The sequence below is a fragment of the Scatophagus argus genome, chromosome 15 (assembly GCF_020382885.2).
Source record: "Scatophagus argus isolate fScaArg1 chromosome 15, fScaArg1.pri, whole genome shotgun sequence".
Lineage (NCBI taxonomy): Eukaryota > Metazoa > Chordata > Actinopteri > Scatophagidae > Scatophagus > Scatophagus argus.
In genome coordinates, this window is record NC_058507.1 from 744,450 (window position 1) to 761,998 (window position 17,549).

Sequence of the window (17,549 nt, forward strand, 5' to 3'; positions counted from 1 at the left end):
GTGATGTTTTCCTCAAATAAAACAAACACTTTAATGTTTTTCTCATGTGGGCGCGTCTCCTCCGGCGGCCTCACTGAGTGCGTTTCTGTGTTTCGGTGGTTCTGTGGTTCTGTGTTCTTGTCAGGTTCTCCTCCAACACGAAGCCTCCGGGAGGAAACCGACTACAAACCTTCCTGGAAGCAGCGCGCTGACATGACACCGTGTTTACGCCTCCCGGCGCACATTTTACGCACATTTTACGCACAGAGACTCGGCTGTGGAGAAGGAGCCCGCGGCCCCTCTGCGCCTTCAGTCCGCTGCGATCTGACACACGGATCACCTCCGCGTGTCCTGACCGCGTCCGCGTGCCCTCCGGATCCCCTCAACTCTGTTTATTTTCCCTCCGAGCCGGGACGTAAACAGTTTGGAGACGCCGAAGGGGAAAATATTTGAGTGTAAATACGAGGAGCGGCGGGGATTTGGGTGTACGCATGCACGGTGTGTGTTTTCCAGTTAGTTTAGGAGGGGAGGGAGGGGGAGGCGGGTGTGTGATAGGGGTGAGTGTGTTTTCCACGCTGCAAAAAGTGTCCGTGTTGGCGAGTCATTTGGGCGTGTAAGACGCTCTCACGTCTGATTCTTTATTTTATTTTATTTTATTTTTTTTTTTTGGGGGGGGCGATTTAAAAAAAATACACAAACATGTTGTAAAAATACACATTCTGAAATAAAGTCCAAATTAAAGTCCAATAAATTTCCAAACCAAATGTTTGTGTTTTCACGCGGGGCTGACGTGTGAGTCGGAGCCTCCAGTTTCAACATAAAACACGCGAAACAAATCACCAGAAGTCAAAGCGAGCGATTCTGCTGTTGAAACAGTAAAAAATAAATTCAGTCTGTCAGATTTTCATCTTTATTTTGATCGAATGAATTTTTAAGCCTGAACAGGACATGAAAACACTCGGCACGTCGGCGGTTTCTTGCAGCGTGCAGGGCTTTGCAGGATGTGTGTGTTTCCCTGCGCGTCATGATTGGCTGAAAGCGCAGAGGACGCCTTAATATTTAATACTAATGTTCCCCTGGTTGGCTGAGGACTGGAAAGGTCCAACCAATGTTTTTTACTTGCTTTAGTGGCTGTGGCTCCCTAATTAATTGCAGCTATCTGTCTCCTATCGATGTGTGTGTACATGTGTGTTGTGTGTGTGTGTTTCCTTTTTTCTCCCCAAACCGAACATGAAATAGTTTGTTGGGCTATACTTTCTTTCTTCCTATCGTTCCCCCCTTCCTTCCTCCCCGTCCTGGTTCGCAGGCAGAGACAGGACAGATTGAAACCCAGCTGTGTTCGTCGCTTTCGCTCGTTGCCATTTTCCCCCCTCATTGCCCGGTGATGTTGGATATGGGAGAGCGCAAAGAGGTGAAAATGATTCCTAAATCGTCGTTCAGTATAAACAGTTTGGTGCCCGAGGCCGTGCAAAGCGACAACAACAACCACCAGAACCAGCACCACCACCAGAACCACCACCGGCCCGGCGGCGCGGACGAAGCCGAGCAGAAAGCTCCTCTCCCGGCCGCGCAGCAGGACGGCAAAGCGGACTCTAAAAGTGACTCCTCGAGCCAGGAGGGCTGCCCGGACGAGAAGGACAAGCCGGAGGAGAAGAAGGACGGGAAGGACGCGGACGGCGGCGCCGGAGGGAAGGACGGAGAGAAGAAAAGCGGCAAGTACGAAAAACCTCCTTTCAGCTACAACGCGCTCATCATGATGGCCATCCGGCAGAGCCCCGAGAAGCGGCTCACCCTCAACGGCATCTACGAGTTCATCATGAAGAACTTCCCGTACTACCGGGAGAACAAGCAGGGCTGGCAGAACTCCATCCGGCACAACCTCAGCCTGAACAAATGCTTCGTCAAGGTGCCGCGGCACTACGACGATCCGGGCAAGGGGAACTACTGGATGCTGGACCCGAGCAGCGACGACGTCTTCATCGGCGGCACCACCGGGAAGCTCCGGCGGCGGTCCACCACGTCCCGGGCCAAGCTGGCCTTCAAGCGTGGAGCCCGGCTGACCTCCGGGCTGACCTTCATGGACCGGGCCGGCTCCCTGTACTGGCCCATGTCCCCCTTCCTGTCCCTGCACCACCCGCGGGCCAGCAGCGCCCTGGGCTACAACGGGACGTCCTCCGGCTACCCGGGCCACCCCATGTCCTACAGCACCATGCTCACCCAGAACATGGGCAACAACCACTCGTCGTTCCCGTCCTCCAACGGGCTCAGCATGGACCGGCTGGTCGGCGGGGATCTGCCCTACGCCACGCACCACCTGACGGCGGCGGCCCTGGCGGCCTCGGCGGTGCCCTGCGGCCTCTCCGTGCCTTGCTCCGGGGCCACTTACTCCCTGAACCCGTGCTCGGTCAACCTGCTGGCCGGGCAGACCAGTTACTTTTTCCCCCACGTCCCGCACCCGTCCATGACCACGCAGACCGGAGGCGGCGGCGGTGGCGGCGGCGGCGGCTCCTTGCAGGCCGCCCGGGCTTCGGCCTCCAACTCCCCGCAGGCTCCGTCCTCCTCCTCGCTGCCCTGTGACTCTCTGAGGCCGGCTCTGTCCGGATCTCTGCCGGCCTTCTCCTCGGGACTTTCCGGGGGTTTGTCTGACTATTTTACGCATCAGAACCAGGGCTCGACCTCCAACCCGCTCATACACTAACATCCCCAAACCCTGACCCCCGGCCTCACCCCTCCATCCGTCCTCCTCACCCCCACCCTCCCCCCCCTCAAGGAGTGAAAAGCTAAAAATGACTGGAACTGTAAGTTGAACATTTTACACTGAACATTTGCCACATTGTAAAAAAATTGACAAAATTATTATAAACTACCTGCTATAGAAAACAGAGGAGAGACTGAAAGTGCAAAACAAAAAGAGCAGCAGACAAACAGAAAGCAGCCCTGACGTTTCCAGGTATTTTTTATTATTATTATTATTACTATTCTCCTCACTTCTGCTTCTTCTCCTTCTTCTCCTTCTTCTCCTTCTTCTCCCTCCTCCTCTCCTCCTGCAGTTTTAATTTGTGTGTACATACTGTGTGTTCCTCCAGTGTCCGGCTTTGTCTGTACAGTCTGTCAGTCAGCGACGTGCGATGTGAGCCGAGCTGCGAACCGAGAGGGAGAGCGGAGCTGTAGGCTCACTTTTCTGTTGCTGTGGTTGGAGGAGGCATTGCTTTTTATAGAATGTGTATTTAAAATAGTTTTGTCTAATTTTGAGATTTAAAAAAGGTAATAATAATATGTCTAATCGCCGGTTTGCCCGCATGTTTGCAGTATTATCAGGTCTCATGCGGGTTAGAAAAGAAGCGGCGGAGAATGATTTTATTTTACAAGATTTAAACACTAATTTTTTTATTTTTATTTTCTATACATTTCAGTGTGTGTGTGTGTGTGTGTGTGTGTGTGTGTGTTTAAAATGACTCTGATTCCTGAGGCTGTTTCTCCATCCATTCATTTCCAAGTTTAAAAACTGTTCATGTACTTTTTATAGACCAAAGAATCGGTTTCTAGGAAATTCAGAGTCAGCTCACAGAGGCCTAATGTAGTAGGAATTGAGGACTGGATGAATGAGTGAGTGAGTGAGTGAATAAAGGGGTGGATGATGCCTCCTTCACTGCAGAAAATGTCCATTTAAACGAGATTTTTATCGCATTTTTTTTTTACCTTTTAGAAATTTTCTTAAATTAGAAGAAATGTGAATGAAGTTTGGTGGCGCCGATTTCTTTCCTTTTCCTTTTATTGCAGCTTGGAGGCAATTTGCCTCAGTCCGCCCCGTTTTTAAGACGTTAATGTGCGTTGGAAAGTCCTCTTTAGAAAACACAAATTCCGATTTTCCGGCTGAATTTGGAGCGTAAATGTCTCGTTTGTGTGGATGTTTTCCGCCGTGGCAGCCTGTGTTGTGCTTCTTTGACTGTAAACGTGATCGCCGATAAAAACGGACGTTCACGCTTCTTTTTTCTCCTTCTTCTTTTATTTTATTTTTGGGTATAATTAGTAAAAGAGAGAAAAAATGTCTATTTGTAATTTGAATTTGGGGTTTTCTTGTTTTCGAACGATGTAAAAACCCGTTTGTTTGACAGAAGAAAAAAATGCCTCATTATCTAATACTACTTGGAATGATTGTCCTTTAATTGTCGTCTCTAAAAACGAATTTTCATGGTTGTGATACTATTGTGGTCTTATTCTTATTCCCGTGTTTGTCGCTTACAGAAGTTAAAAAAAGAAAAAAAATGTTTTAATCATAAAAAAATAAAAATAAAAGAATAGGTTACATTCATAACTAACGCAAACCCTTTTGTCTTTTTTCTCTCCTGTCGTCCGTGGTTTCACTGTTTTTATCACCAGGTACCTGAAGGCAACAGAAATCTTATTTTTAAATTTTTAAATATTTACAAACATTATTTGAGACTTCAGAAGAAACTGGCTTATCTTTCTGAATTTTATGTCAAATTTGGCGTTTTGTTAACGCGCTTCTTCACTGTGAGCAGCTAAAATCCACCAGAGATGCAACGAAACATCACGAAAGCTTTGAGTGTTTTATTACCTGAAATGTTTCACGAGTGTTTTCTGCTTGTTGTTTACGCACACGGAGAGAAAAATTACACCGCAGCGCGTGTGCGTAAAGCTTTTACGCATGAAGATTTACGCGCGTCTGGGTGGAAAAACTGTGTCAAATGATGCAACGAGAGGTCGCGTTCAGGGTGCTGGAGCCTGACTGACTGACTGACTGACTGCTTCTGTGCACAAAGCGCACAATATTTCCGTTTCATTTTCCACCTCAAAGCTCAAACTGCTGACGTCCAAACTCGCAGATTTTTCGTCATTTCTAGAAGAAAATTTGGAGTCAGAATTCCTCTCTTTGTCATGTGTTTGAGCTCGTGTCTGTCACGTTAGCTGTGTGTGTGTGTGTGTGTGTGTGTGTGAGCGTGTGCGCGCGTGTTGTTGGGCCCATCGTTCCCAGATCAAACCGCTCAAACCTTCAGGTTTGGTGCATTTTGGCAGGCGGAAGTCAGAATTCGCTGCTGACTTTTTTGACTGACTGGTTTGTTGCTGCTGTTGTCTTTGGTTCTGCTCGTCTCAGCCGCCGCCGTGGTGTTGGTGTTGGATGTTTTTCTGCGCTTTGGTTTCTTCAGATGAACCTCAAAATGATTCGGAAAACAGCAGATTTTTTGCCATTAAAACTTGTCGTTTTTAATTTAGTAGCCGGGAATTCGTCTTGATGTCAGAGTGAATTCGTTGCTGTGGGTTTCCTGCTGCAGGTTCCTCGGCCTCACTTGTCGCCAGTGTTTTGCTCTGGTGTCTTTTTGGCAGCTTTGTTTTTTTTAATATTTATTTTAGAGGTTTTAAACCAAAGCGCAGTCAGTCAGTGCTTCTGTTTCCGGCGGCTCGTCACGTTTTCGCGCCTTCTTCCGACGCGTCTGGGCTCCTTTGAATGTTTTTGCTTTTTGGTGTGACTGTGGCATCAAACCTGAGCTGAGTCCACACGAGCTGATCAGCTGCTCGTCCTGCGGCCTCGTGTGTTTCTGAGATGAGACCCGCAGGTTGGTCGACTGATGCTCGGCTGATGCTCGGACTGCTTCCTGCAGCTGGTTGCTTCGATTTGTTTAATTTTAATTGTGTTGTGTAATTTATTATTATTGTTGTTGTTGTTTTGAAGCAAAGTGTTTGAAACGTGAGCTTCCGTCTGCGCAGACTCGCCGGAGCTTCTGTCTTGTTGCTGATGTTTTTGCTTTTGTTTCGACGTGAACACGTTTATTAAAGGTGTTTTGGAGAGGCTGCACACCTCCTGCACCTGCTCCTGCAGCTCCTGCAGCTCCTCCTGCTCCTGCACCTCCTGCTCCTGCAGCTCCTCCTGCTCCTGTCCGCCTGCTGCAGGTCGTTTATGGAAATGAATTCATGTTCAGGGCTGACAAACGGACTGATTTGTTCTCATTTCAGCGCGTTTTTAATGAACTCGATGTGAATTCGTTCCGCCTGGGTCCGGTCTGCTGCCGGGGTGGTGTTGGCTCTATTTTCTGTGACGTGTGTGTGCAGGTCAAAGGTCAAACCTCCAGCTGTCTGCTCTTAACTGCTGCCTGAATGTAGTTCTTATAAAAATCCAAAGTGGGAGCTCCTCTGTGGCTGAGCCCGAACACCTCAGCTCGTGGTCTCCACCTGAGGACGGAGCGGCTCGGGTTCAGCTCCACCCGCTGCCGGTGTGGAGGTCAAAGGTCAGAGCTGCGCGGTGCAGCAGCAGGATCAGACACGGAGACTCAGGAAGTTTAAGAAGATAATAATAACGTGATGCTGATGATGATGGTGTTTGTGTTTCTATTTGTGTGTGTGTGTGTGTGTGTGTGTGTGACTCAGCGCCTGTCTGGAGCGCAGATGGTTCCGGATTTTCCTCCGTTTGTCAGTTTGGAGGAGCTGAATGTGCTGCAGGTTCGGTGTTTGGAGCTTCGTGGCTCAGCTGCAGCAGATCTCTTTGAGCTCAGGTCCCCCTGACGGTCCGGGCTGCTGCGTCCCGACCCTCTTCTGATCACAGCGGGTCCCGTGGACGCGCAAGTGTGACAGAAGAGCAGAAATGTTTGCCTTTTGGCAAATGAAATGAGGTGAAGGCGCGATGTCAGCACTGAATGTTTGAACGTTTTCAAGCCAAACTGAACAACTAAAGAACGAGCTGAAAGTTAAAATTTCAAAATCGTCCTCGAAAAACAATATCAGTTCAAAATGGGTTTGGGTTGACGGGAAACCGACGGACAAAGTCAGGATCCGAGCAGGCTGTAATCCCCGTTTCAGAGCTTTGAGTGCAATAAAACTCAGCTTATTTTATTCTTTTGTAACAAATTGGTAAAATATGGAGTCCGACTGATGTCAGCAGCGTTAAGGCTTTGGAAGGAAACACAAAATATTAACACCACTGAGGTAGAAGATGACTGCGAGCTTTAAAAATATCAAAAATGAAAGTCAGCTTGAGGCGAAACAGACGACGTTTGAGCGCCACCAAACAGAAAAATCTCATCTGAATTTTAATGCAGTTTTGTAAAAATGTTGGTGTCAGTCTGCACAAAAAATCCTGCAAAATTAAACATTTGATTGCAGTATAATAAAAAAGAAATAAAATCACTGAATGTTCTTTCCAACATGAGCCTCCAAACGTGGACTCAGTGGACACTTTGGAGACTTTTGGAGACGCAGTGAAACCCGTTTGTGCGGGACCTGAACGTTCAGTCTGTCGGCTCCACAGCCAACATTTTAAAAACCTTACAGTCTCAGCATCAGCGCAGCTCTTATCTGATCTGAGGTCTGTGTTTCTCCCTCTGCATGCTGTTTATTGGAGCTCCCGGCTGCTCTGAGATCAGCTCACCGAAACAACAAAGACAGACTTTCAGCAGCAATTTGTTCGTTTCCTAAAAGAAGGCTGCGAGTTAAACGAGTCCCACTGTAACGCAAGAACCCCCCTCACCCCTCACCCTCCTCACCCTCCTCACCCCCTAGCAATGGAGCTGCTGGGGAACCCAATATCTGTCAGCCTGATGCTATCTGTCCCATGTTAAATGGGGTGACCAGCAGTCAAAAGACAAAAGAAGCAACAGAAGGACACGGGGGAGGAGGGGGAGGAGGGGGAGGAAGACGAGATATCCTTTCTTCCTTTCTTCCTTGAAGTACTTAGATCTTTTACTTAAGTAAAAGTAAAATTACTCAGTTCGACGTAAAAGTCCTTCTTTTCAATGGGTTTCATGCGGAGATTTCAGATTTCAGCTGATTAACCGACACAATCAACAACAATAAGACGTCATCGTTTATTTGTCCATTTTGTGTTCATCTATGAAACGAGCAGAAGTTATCATAAAATGGAAAATCAACTGCAGTACTTCATTAAATGTACTGAGTTTGTTCCTGTCACTGACTGTCAATAAAGTTTTTCTTTTTGACAGAAAAAAAATCAAAAATTTGAGTTTTGCAGCAATTAAACAAACTGAATCCTGAATTTCCTCTTAACTTCTCATCTGCAGCAGCTCCACACTGAAGACAAACCAGACCAGTTCAAACCAGCTTTAATGTTTTTTTTCCCTAAAAAAAAAAATAATAAAATAATAATAAAATAATAATAACAATAACAATAATAATAATGACAATAATAATAATAATAGTAATAATAATAAACAGTAAAACTGACTGCATATGCACCAGAAAATTCAAATGATAAGCTGGCTAAAAATGTTGCTTTAAAAAATACCTTCAAATCGCCTGATGACGGATTTTAGTTTTGAATTTGGTCATTCAGATGCTGACTGTCTTCAACAAAGAGTTGGACTTTAGTCGGACTTTCAGAGGAGGAAAATTTAAGTGCGACATGACAAGCAGCTGCAGACGAGTTCAGGCGTACGAGAGGAAAATGATGGAGGAAACTCTTTCAGTTCACAAAGTCGGCCTCATTCCGACGGCTCTTAGTTTAATATTTGTGTCCTCTGAGTTTCCAGCTTTCTCCAAGTCCAATTAAAACAGGAGACAAAGTCAGAGTTCACATTTCATTTCAGCCATTTTGTCAGGTTTAGGCATCCAAACGTTAGCTCAAACTCCAAGAAGAAAAGTGAATTAAATGCCACAAAATGTTCCCCACAGTCAGCCTGACGGGTTCAGGATCTGCACACAACTGAAATATGATGTGGAAATGGAGCTCAATATGACTGAATAAATGCGAAATATATGGAAGCCAAATTCTGCCAAAAACAAAAAGTTCCTGTCAGCCATTATGAAGAGAAACTTTGCCAAAATGTAATCGAACTCCAAACACAATAATTCTCATCATTTCCAGGAAGTTTCTCATTAAAATGATTAACAGGCTCGTTCTGCTTTCTTATTTAAGGCAGAAATGAGCTTCCGTAGTTCAAAACTTTGGCGTGAAGCTCGGTCACATGACCCTGTTTCTGTGCGATATCATTAACACTGATGTTTTCACACAAGACAAAACAACACTGTCCTGTTTCCTCAGAAGACCTTCAAAATAAAAGTCTAATGAGAACAGTCTGTAAAAACGCATCAGGATTCAAATTTCACAATAAAATGTTCATTTTGCAAACGACATTTAAGGCAGTTATGAGATCATATGATGTGGTCACTGTATGGACAAAGGATTTGACTCTTCAAACGTTCTCATGTAGAACAACATGACCTTCAACAGACGTGAAGAAAAAAATAAAACGAAACTTCAGTCGAGGCTGTAGTTTCCCGAGACACTCGCAGTCTTTTTCTGGATCAAAAGTTTCAGTTTGGTGGTGAAGGATTGTGTCAGATGTCGGACTGGACGTAAAACGGACCCTCATGATGAACTGGTCTGGTGGACTGACTCTTGTTCTGGTCTTAATCTCTTCTCTGTGGGTCAGACCGGTTCAGCTCCAGGCGGCTGCAGTGATTGTTGCAGGATTGAACCCTCTGGGTCAAAGGTCAGCTGACTGAAGCGCTCTTCTCTCTGGGGGTCTGGTCCAGTTCGGGGCCGAGGCCGGGACAGACTACTTCTGGAGTCTAAACCTCATCATGATTTTTCAAACTGACGAACTGAATTTTTTTCTATAATACTGGGTTTCCTGAGAAAATGGAGGGACGAGGTCTGACCCTCAGACACCAGAGACCAGACGGGTTTGTGCTTCAGAGTTCACTCGGTCCACATTTAAAGCGTCAGACGAAAGTGCTTTTTACAGTACCAACGACGAGCGACTACAGCAGATTAAACTCGTGTTCCAAATCCTTTTTCTTTTTTAAATTTTTGTTCCTGTTACATTAACTTGAATATTACAGTGAAGTACAAATATGAGGTACTGAGGTATTTGAACTCCACAACAGCCCAGAGGTTCATACTGTATTATTTACTGCACAGTATTTCAATCACTTTACAGAGCCGTCGGTCCATCAGTCAGTACCTGATCAGCTGCATTGATGATGTGTTCAGTGTTTTCTCCTGTCAAAACGTGTGCTGGCTGTGAAGCTTTGCTGCTTTTCCTCTCAACGTGTTTGTGATCGTGTTGAGCTTTGGACTGTTGGTCGGACTGAACAAACTCTGTGAAGGAGTCCCTTTGGGACCACATGTCTCACTGTTTGGACACCAGTTGGACAAACCAAACAATCAGGGGATTCATGGAGAAAACAATCAGCAAACAATCATCAGCTGCAGTCAACATGAGCTCCAACAGGAAGCTCCTGCAGGAGTCACAGCCAGCTGATCTGAGGTCAGACAGGACAGGACGACAGGGGACGCTTTACTGCAGTACTCTGAGTACTTTCAGTACATTCTAACAGTATTTTTTACAGTGTGGTATCCGTACTTATATTTGCACGAATACTTCCTGTATGTGGTGGAGTTGGTACACTCACATCCTGTATTTATACCACAGTGTAAAAGTACTCCATTACAAATAAAAATCCCGTAGGAGTATAAGCAAACTGTAAAGTATTAAAAGTAAAGGAGCTCATCACACACAACTGCTTTCATTATTATTATTATTATTATTATTATTACTATTGTTGTTATAGAATATTACATTTTTTCTGTGTTTGTTACTAAGAGTGAAGTGGATGCACGTACTGTACTACTGGGTACAATGTAGTACTGCATCATATCCTAGAAATGCAGTAATAAAAGTGTATATATTATGTTTAGCTTGTACGGCTCGTTTTGAACTGCAGAATCACATTTAAAAGCACTAAAACCAGAACAGAATCTGTTAGAAACTGAAGCGTTTCGCCGGAAGCGCGGCCTGCTGCAGTGAGCATGCGCAGAGGCAGCAGCTCGGAACGACCCGTTCAGAAAAACCCAACGGGACGAAACCACACGGTCCAGTCCACATGCACTTCCTGTCGGAGCGCGACAGAAGGAAGAATCAGAATGAACAGAACAAACAGAACAAATTCTCTTCTCATGAAAGCACACAAAATGAAGCATTTTTTAAAAAATATAAAAATATATTTGTTATTAATTTCAGGACAAATTTCTTTTGTTTGTAAATTTATTTGTCCCAAAAGGGAGAAAGCACGAGATTAAAGAATAAACATGAAAAACGAAATAAAAATACGAAATTTAAAAATAGAGATAAAAAAATATTATAAACAAAATAATCACAAAAACAAGTTAAATGCTAAATAAATAAAATCATTAAATTAAATTAAATTGAAAAGATTTTCTAACTCGTGTCCATATTTATTTAATAATAACGATGTAATTTATAATATAATATTTATAAGAATAAAAAGCTGTGTGTGTGTGTGTGTGTGTGTTTTATCGAATGAATCGCTCTGTGTTTTTGTTCTGCTGTTTTCTTCTTCTTTTTTAATACGTGACGTACTACTCGAGCAGCACGTGGCCGCACGCTGATCGGTGACACCTGCGCTCATAGACGAGGTGCGTGACGTGAATGTGAAGCACGTGGCTGCCCGGTAAATTCACGGAACCTTCTGAGTTTCACACAGACCAGAGGAAACATTAAAATGTCTGTCCTTTGTCCTCCAGACGTGGACACCTTCTTCTTCTTCTTCTTCTTCTTTTATCTGAACCTCAGACAGCAGCTGAGACGAATCGACCCGTTCTGATCCCGCTGAGCGCGTGTCGTTAGCGAATGGAGGCTCCCGCTCCTCCCGCAGCCCGAGTGTGTGTGTGAGTGTGTTTGCTCACCTGGACCGTCCTCGCGGCGGACAGAAGCTGGACCAGGAGGCTGTCTGAGCCACAGGAAGGAAGGGAAGATATTTAGTTATGAACAGATAAAAATGATAAAAGAAGAAGAATAAATGTTAACCTCTGTGTCGTTTAAACACCGAAGTCCGTCTCTCTCGGGACAATCTTGTGTGCAAATAAAAACACGAGTCAGGGTGTCTCAGTCCTGAGGAGTCCCGCTCCTCCACCCTGAAAGACAAAAAGCAGGGCAGCAGTCAGACTGCACGAAGCGGAGGGAGACGTGAGCTCGCCAGGCCGCAGAGTAAAACCCGTCACCGCCGCTTCTCCCTCACTGGTGTCTGAGGAGGCCCACGGGAGGCCCACGGGAGGCCCACAGGAGGCCCACGGGAGGCCGTCAAACGGCTCGTCTCAGACGCCGTCGGGACGTTTTGATGGCGTCTTCGCGGCACCAGCAGCAGAGAGTTTCCAAAAACACGAGCCTTATCCCTAACCAGGTGTTTCACCACACAAACCTGACACGTGACGTCCGCTCCTGCACTGAAGCCAATCGGGTCTGAGGTGCTGGCCTCGCGGCCTCGCGGCCTCTCGGTCACCTCCTGGTGTTGTGAAGGTGTTGCTGAGACTCGTATGAGACGAGCAGAGCTGACCTGGATGAGGTCTGCTGAGTCCCGCTGGACGAGCTGTGAGACAGAACCGTCTTCCTCTTCCTTTTCACCGTGCAGCTTCAGCTCCTCCAGCCTTTAAACTGATGTTTAAATTGAAGCCCATAAGGAAACTTGGTTCTCAGCTGGCTTTTGGTTGTTAACGCTAATCAACGAGACCCTCCGCTCTGATGACGACTTCCTCAGCACAAAAATCACTTCCGCAGAGAAAAATAAAAGCAGTTTGTTCCATCACTCATACAGAAATGCATAAATAATGACAAAATAAAAACACATGAACAACAACAGCGATAATAACAAGAATACAATGCTCCTAACGTGTCAGCTGTGGCCGGTCATGTTACTGACTGTCAGACTGGTGGATTATTGATGTATTGAACTGATCGATAAATTAAATGTGTTGGTGAGGAGGGAGCGAATCTGAATGAATTTATGTGCTGCTGAGAGATTTAACCTGAAATCATAATTTATTGGTTAATTTACCGTCTGTAGGCACGATCTGAACGTGATGTTGTGAAGTACCAGTAATGCAGTACTTTGTGTTTTTGAGTGTAGCAGAGGCTGTCCAGCCTTGTGCTTTAATGACAATTTAAATTCATCTTTGATTTCAAATTTCATCTTTCGTCATTTCCTAACATGGAAATAATTTCTTGAAGTAAACGCAGGCCTGCGTGGTCACACGTCTGCGCTTACACGTGGATTACATACGTTGGTAACGCAGCAGCAGGTTAAATAACGATGATGTACGTTATGAAGTTCTGTGTGTGTTTATCTTCCTCCTGGCCAGAAAACAAACAAACAAAAAAACCCAAAACCAGTTTTTCCGTCGGTCTTATTTCAAACTAAAGTTGTGTCCGGGCTCACAGTCAGCAGGTGACCTCAGTGTTACTTACTGCACTGCAGTACAGAGGCCCAATCTAATGCAGTACATTTAGACTAATACTGTAGTTATGTGTGTCTGTTTGTACTTATAGCATTTCTGTGTTCTGATACTTTTTATTTTTTATATACTTTGATAACGTTAGTTATTTTACAGATTATAACTTAAGAATGTATTAACTGTTAAATTCTGATGTTATTAAAGGTCGGCTGCCCAGCAGTGTTTAAGGAAATGAAAATTACCTCCAACTTCACCAGCATTAAAATGTATTTTACACCAACGCATACAAAGATGGCCGACGTGTCTCCACTTCCTCCCACTTTACTAAAGCCAAAACGTCCCTGATACGAGTGCTGCCATCTTGTTCTGGTGACATCATTTGGAGCCAGAGTCTGTGCAGTAGAGATCGGGGGTGGAGCCACAGTGACGAGTTCCCACCCACACCCCTGTCTGAGCCAATCAGGAGCAGCACTCAGCTGTCAATCATGGTGTTTTAGCTGCCCTTTTTTTACAGCATCAAATAACTAATTAAAGCCAAACTGACTGGAAAAATGAACAGTTGAACAAACGTCAGCGCGATAAGAACTACCCAAAATGACAGAAATCATCTTTGAGAATAATTTATTTGACGCATACTTTGAGTTTTTAGTGATCTGTAAAGTTTCATCACAGTCACTTCAATTCAGTTTCAACTGAATTTATTTAAATAACGCCAAATCACACCAACAGTCGTCTCATGACACTTTCCAATTTGATTTTGAGAGAAACCCAACTAAATCCCACCAGTGCCATGGTACAACTCCGAGGTCCGCAAATTAGAGCAAAACACACAAAAACTCCGAAGGAAATGGAGTTCCACCAAAGCAGAGGAATTTCACCTGATCTGACACGACAGTCTCAGATCAGACAGGAAGGCCTTAGCGGAAGCGAATCAGAACAACTCCGGGTTTGTCTTCAGCACTGTGGCCAGGCTGACAGAGAGTCAGTCTGGTTCCTATCTGATCCTTTAAAAACTGTAAAAAGCTTGTGTCTGGTTTTGTCTCAGTTCATTGGTCACATCAGCATTGTGTCCACTGCTTTACCTGCTGGTTGAGCAGTAAAATTGACTTCATTCTGCTGTACACACCAGCATGAAAATATGAATCAGTAGTTCCAAGCTGCTCTGCTTTCCCCACAGGGATCAATAAAGTTTCATTGAATGATATGTGTTCAGTCATGAGGACATCACTAACTGGTTTTTACTGCCGTTAAACCTGCTGCTGCCATGTGACCTCAGGGTGGAAAAAAGCGGATCTGAGGCCAAAGAGCGGGATATAAATACCAAAAAATAATTAGGATTAGTGTATGGTGAACTGCTGTGTGTGTGTGTGTGTGTGTGTGTGTGTGAAGTCTCCATTATTTTCTTCAGCCTCGTCAGGCTGGCTGTCGATCAACGATGATTAAGATGGGGAATGTCGACCGCGCCGTGTTTTTCTCTGCCTTAAACAGCTAATCTGGATTTGATTGGTCCAGATGAGGCCTGAGGTTCCTGCAGCAGTTTGACTGCTGGATTCTCACACACACACATAAACTTTCCTCTGTCTTTGACTGTCTGGTCAAAGTGCTGGACCTCAGCCCTCTCGGGTCTCATGGAGGGCTGCAGTCGCGTTCATTTGAAACTAAAGTTCAAGTCCTCCTTCTGCTGAAACGGAGGGACACATGTCGACTGATGATCGTAGATTAAGAATCTCCAGAACCTGCAGAAAGAATCAAACAGCTTTTATTCTTTTTGTAGGTTTTTGAGTGTCTTATCTGACCGCTGACGAAATCCATTCAGTCTGATGTGCTCTTATTTTGAAAACTCAGAGAGATTTGGCAGGAGGTGCAGGGGTCCTGAAATGAACAAAAATTTCAAAAAATGAATTTCCCCTCCCTATTTCTACTCCAACTAATCTCTTAAATTACGGCAACAAACAGCCCCATGAATGATGGATGAGGACTGGATTGTGATATTCATATGAGCAGCTCGGAGCCTGAGGAGGAGGGAGCCTCCAGCCTGTCAGTCTGCTGTGAGGGGCGACGGGGCAGGCAGCGAATTGACATTGAATTCACAATCGCAGGAGGAAGAAGAGACTGTCCAACGGTAACCCAAAGGTGGACTCACGCCAGGTGAGAAAGCTCAGTGTCGTGCCTAAAAACATGCACACTGTATTCGCCGTCCCAACCACGAGACGAGCCAAGTCCACGATGGCGGCTCAGCTAAATGTTTCTCACCTGCGAACAGACTCCCAAAAGATCGCAGGCGGTTTTTACCGAACCAGAGGCTGATCGTTGCAGTAATCTGACCGTGTGATGACAAGTTTGGCTTTGAAACGACAAAAACCGTAACTTTGCTGCCCCTCATTGAGTCATCAGGCTGATCAGGTGCCTGTGAACGCGTTTACTCAAAGTGTGGACCATTCAAACGCCGTGAGGTTTACAGCATCTGCAGTGAGCTTTGTGTGTGAGAACATCCGCCCAGTCTGCAGAATCAAACAGAATCATGATCAACATTTGGACTGCAGGACGAGGTCACGCCTCCAGTGATAACAACCAAACCGTCTCCATGACAACCCGCTGACGAAGACGCGCGGTCTGACTGAAAGCTCGGGGCGGCTGCTGAGCAGAGAGAAAGTTTCAACGCTGTGATGTGACGAGTGAAGTCAGGGTCTGCGCGACCAAACGTTTTTTGTGGCGAGCAGCAGCGACGTGAGATTTGAGTTTCCTCCGGATGACCTCAGGTGACCTTTCTCAGTCGCTGAGCTGAAAGTGCTGGTTAACGCACACTTTCCTGCAGCAATAAAAAGTTAGACACGTTTGTGTTCACTGAGGCCGAGAGGTCGCCGCTGGTCTCGGTCTGGTCTCCCTGTTCCGGTCTTTGATGGTCTCTGGTAAACGGCCCGTGTGACGGGGCGCGATGTGTACTACTCAGTATTTGCTCACTTTATGCTTCGGACACAGCGTGCAGCGAGCAGCGTGGTCAACATGGAGTCAAAACCAGAAGCCATGAAAAGTAAGACCGAGTGTGAGTCCGCAGGTTTCGGGAGGCGTAGCTGCTGTTGGTGGAGCTGGTGGCGGCGGCGGTGGGGGTTCATGTGAACGAGCAAGAAAACACTCGACGGGTCGTGAATAATCGTTTTAATGAGTGTGTAAAAGCAGGCGGCTCGGCGAGGGCCTGTCGGGTTAAACAAACTCACCAAATCCGATTGTCAAAGTGCAAAGTGGTGTCGGTTCAATTTGCCCCCACCCGTCCTTCCTCCTTCCTTCCTTCCTTCCTCGTCTTCGGTCGACCCCCCAGCTCAGTCCTGCCAATTACAAGACATAATAATATTGTCTTAAACCTGGTGTGATCTTTGCTTTTGTTGTTTTAAAAGCCTGCTGATCTCGCCGCGCTCCGCTGCTCTCCGTCAGCGCCGCATCAGCAGCACCACCTTTGTGTCTGCTCACAGCACTCACACGGCCGGCGGCGGAGGACGGGCTCAGACCTTGAAGTAAAAGTACCACACGGTCAAACTGCTTCAGTGAAATCAGCCAAACCAAAACACCCGCAGAATAAAAGTGAGCTGCTTCCTGTTGTGGGCGCTTTTTCAGACTGAAGAACATTTTCAGAGAAAAGCACCACATTGTGACATCAGCCAGGCAGCGAATCACCACATCGTCTGGTTTGTCCGAAACCACGACGTGTTTCCGCCATGAAAAGGTCTGATTGGAAGCCAGCGTTTCCACAGTCTGACCGCAGAACAGCCGATTAGCATCAGAGTTTTGAAACAGGAGTGAAGTGAAACTGAGGATCAGCAGACCGCCGCTCGATGTGACACCAGCAGCAGCAAACACAATGAGGTGGAATAGAAATGTGTCAGCACACACCAGCAGCCCCGCGCGCGCGTGTGTGTGTGTTGTCACTGTGTTTGCACACTGGATGGCTAAACGAGGCCTGGTGTGTCTCAGTGTGTATTTTTAGCTGAGGCCTCAGTGTGTTTAAACAGTTAAAGTGTGTTCAGATCCAAGATGCTGATGAGCTGCTCTAAAACACCACAGAGCCTTAAGAAACTTGACTGATTTTTATTTTCCACATGAAGTCTGCAAACAGACGTGTTTTCATCATCTGCTAAATAAAGTTTTAAAGAATAATAAAATAAAGAACAATAAAGAAGCACCATTTCAGACGACACGAGACGTGAAACGGTTTGAAACGTTTGAAATGAAATATTCTTCACAGGGTTTTGTGCTGTTGTTAAATGGCTAAATAGAAATATTTTGTATAAAGAGCACATCCGGTTTTTGTACAGTACACACGTGAAATATTTTCCGTGTTTTTTGAGGGGGTGTT

The 17,549-nt window shown here is 45.7% G+C and overlaps 1 protein-coding gene across 1 annotated transcript; it reads left to right on the forward strand.

Annotated features, from left to right (window-relative positions):
- The first annotated feature begins 1,135 nt into the window (after positions 1-1,135).
- foxg1a (forkhead box G1a) lies at positions 1,136-4,276 on the forward strand. The gene is made up of 2 exons (XM_046413816.1): positions 1,136-2,929; positions 3,066-4,276. The coding sequence occupies exon 1, from the start codon at positions 1,364-1,366 to the stop codon at positions 2,675-2,677; it is 1,314 nt and encodes a 437-aa protein (XP_046269772.1). The 5' UTR covers positions 1,136-1,363; the 3' UTR covers positions 2,678-2,929; positions 3,066-4,276.
- The last annotated feature ends 13,273 nt before the right edge of the window (positions 4,277-17,549 follow it).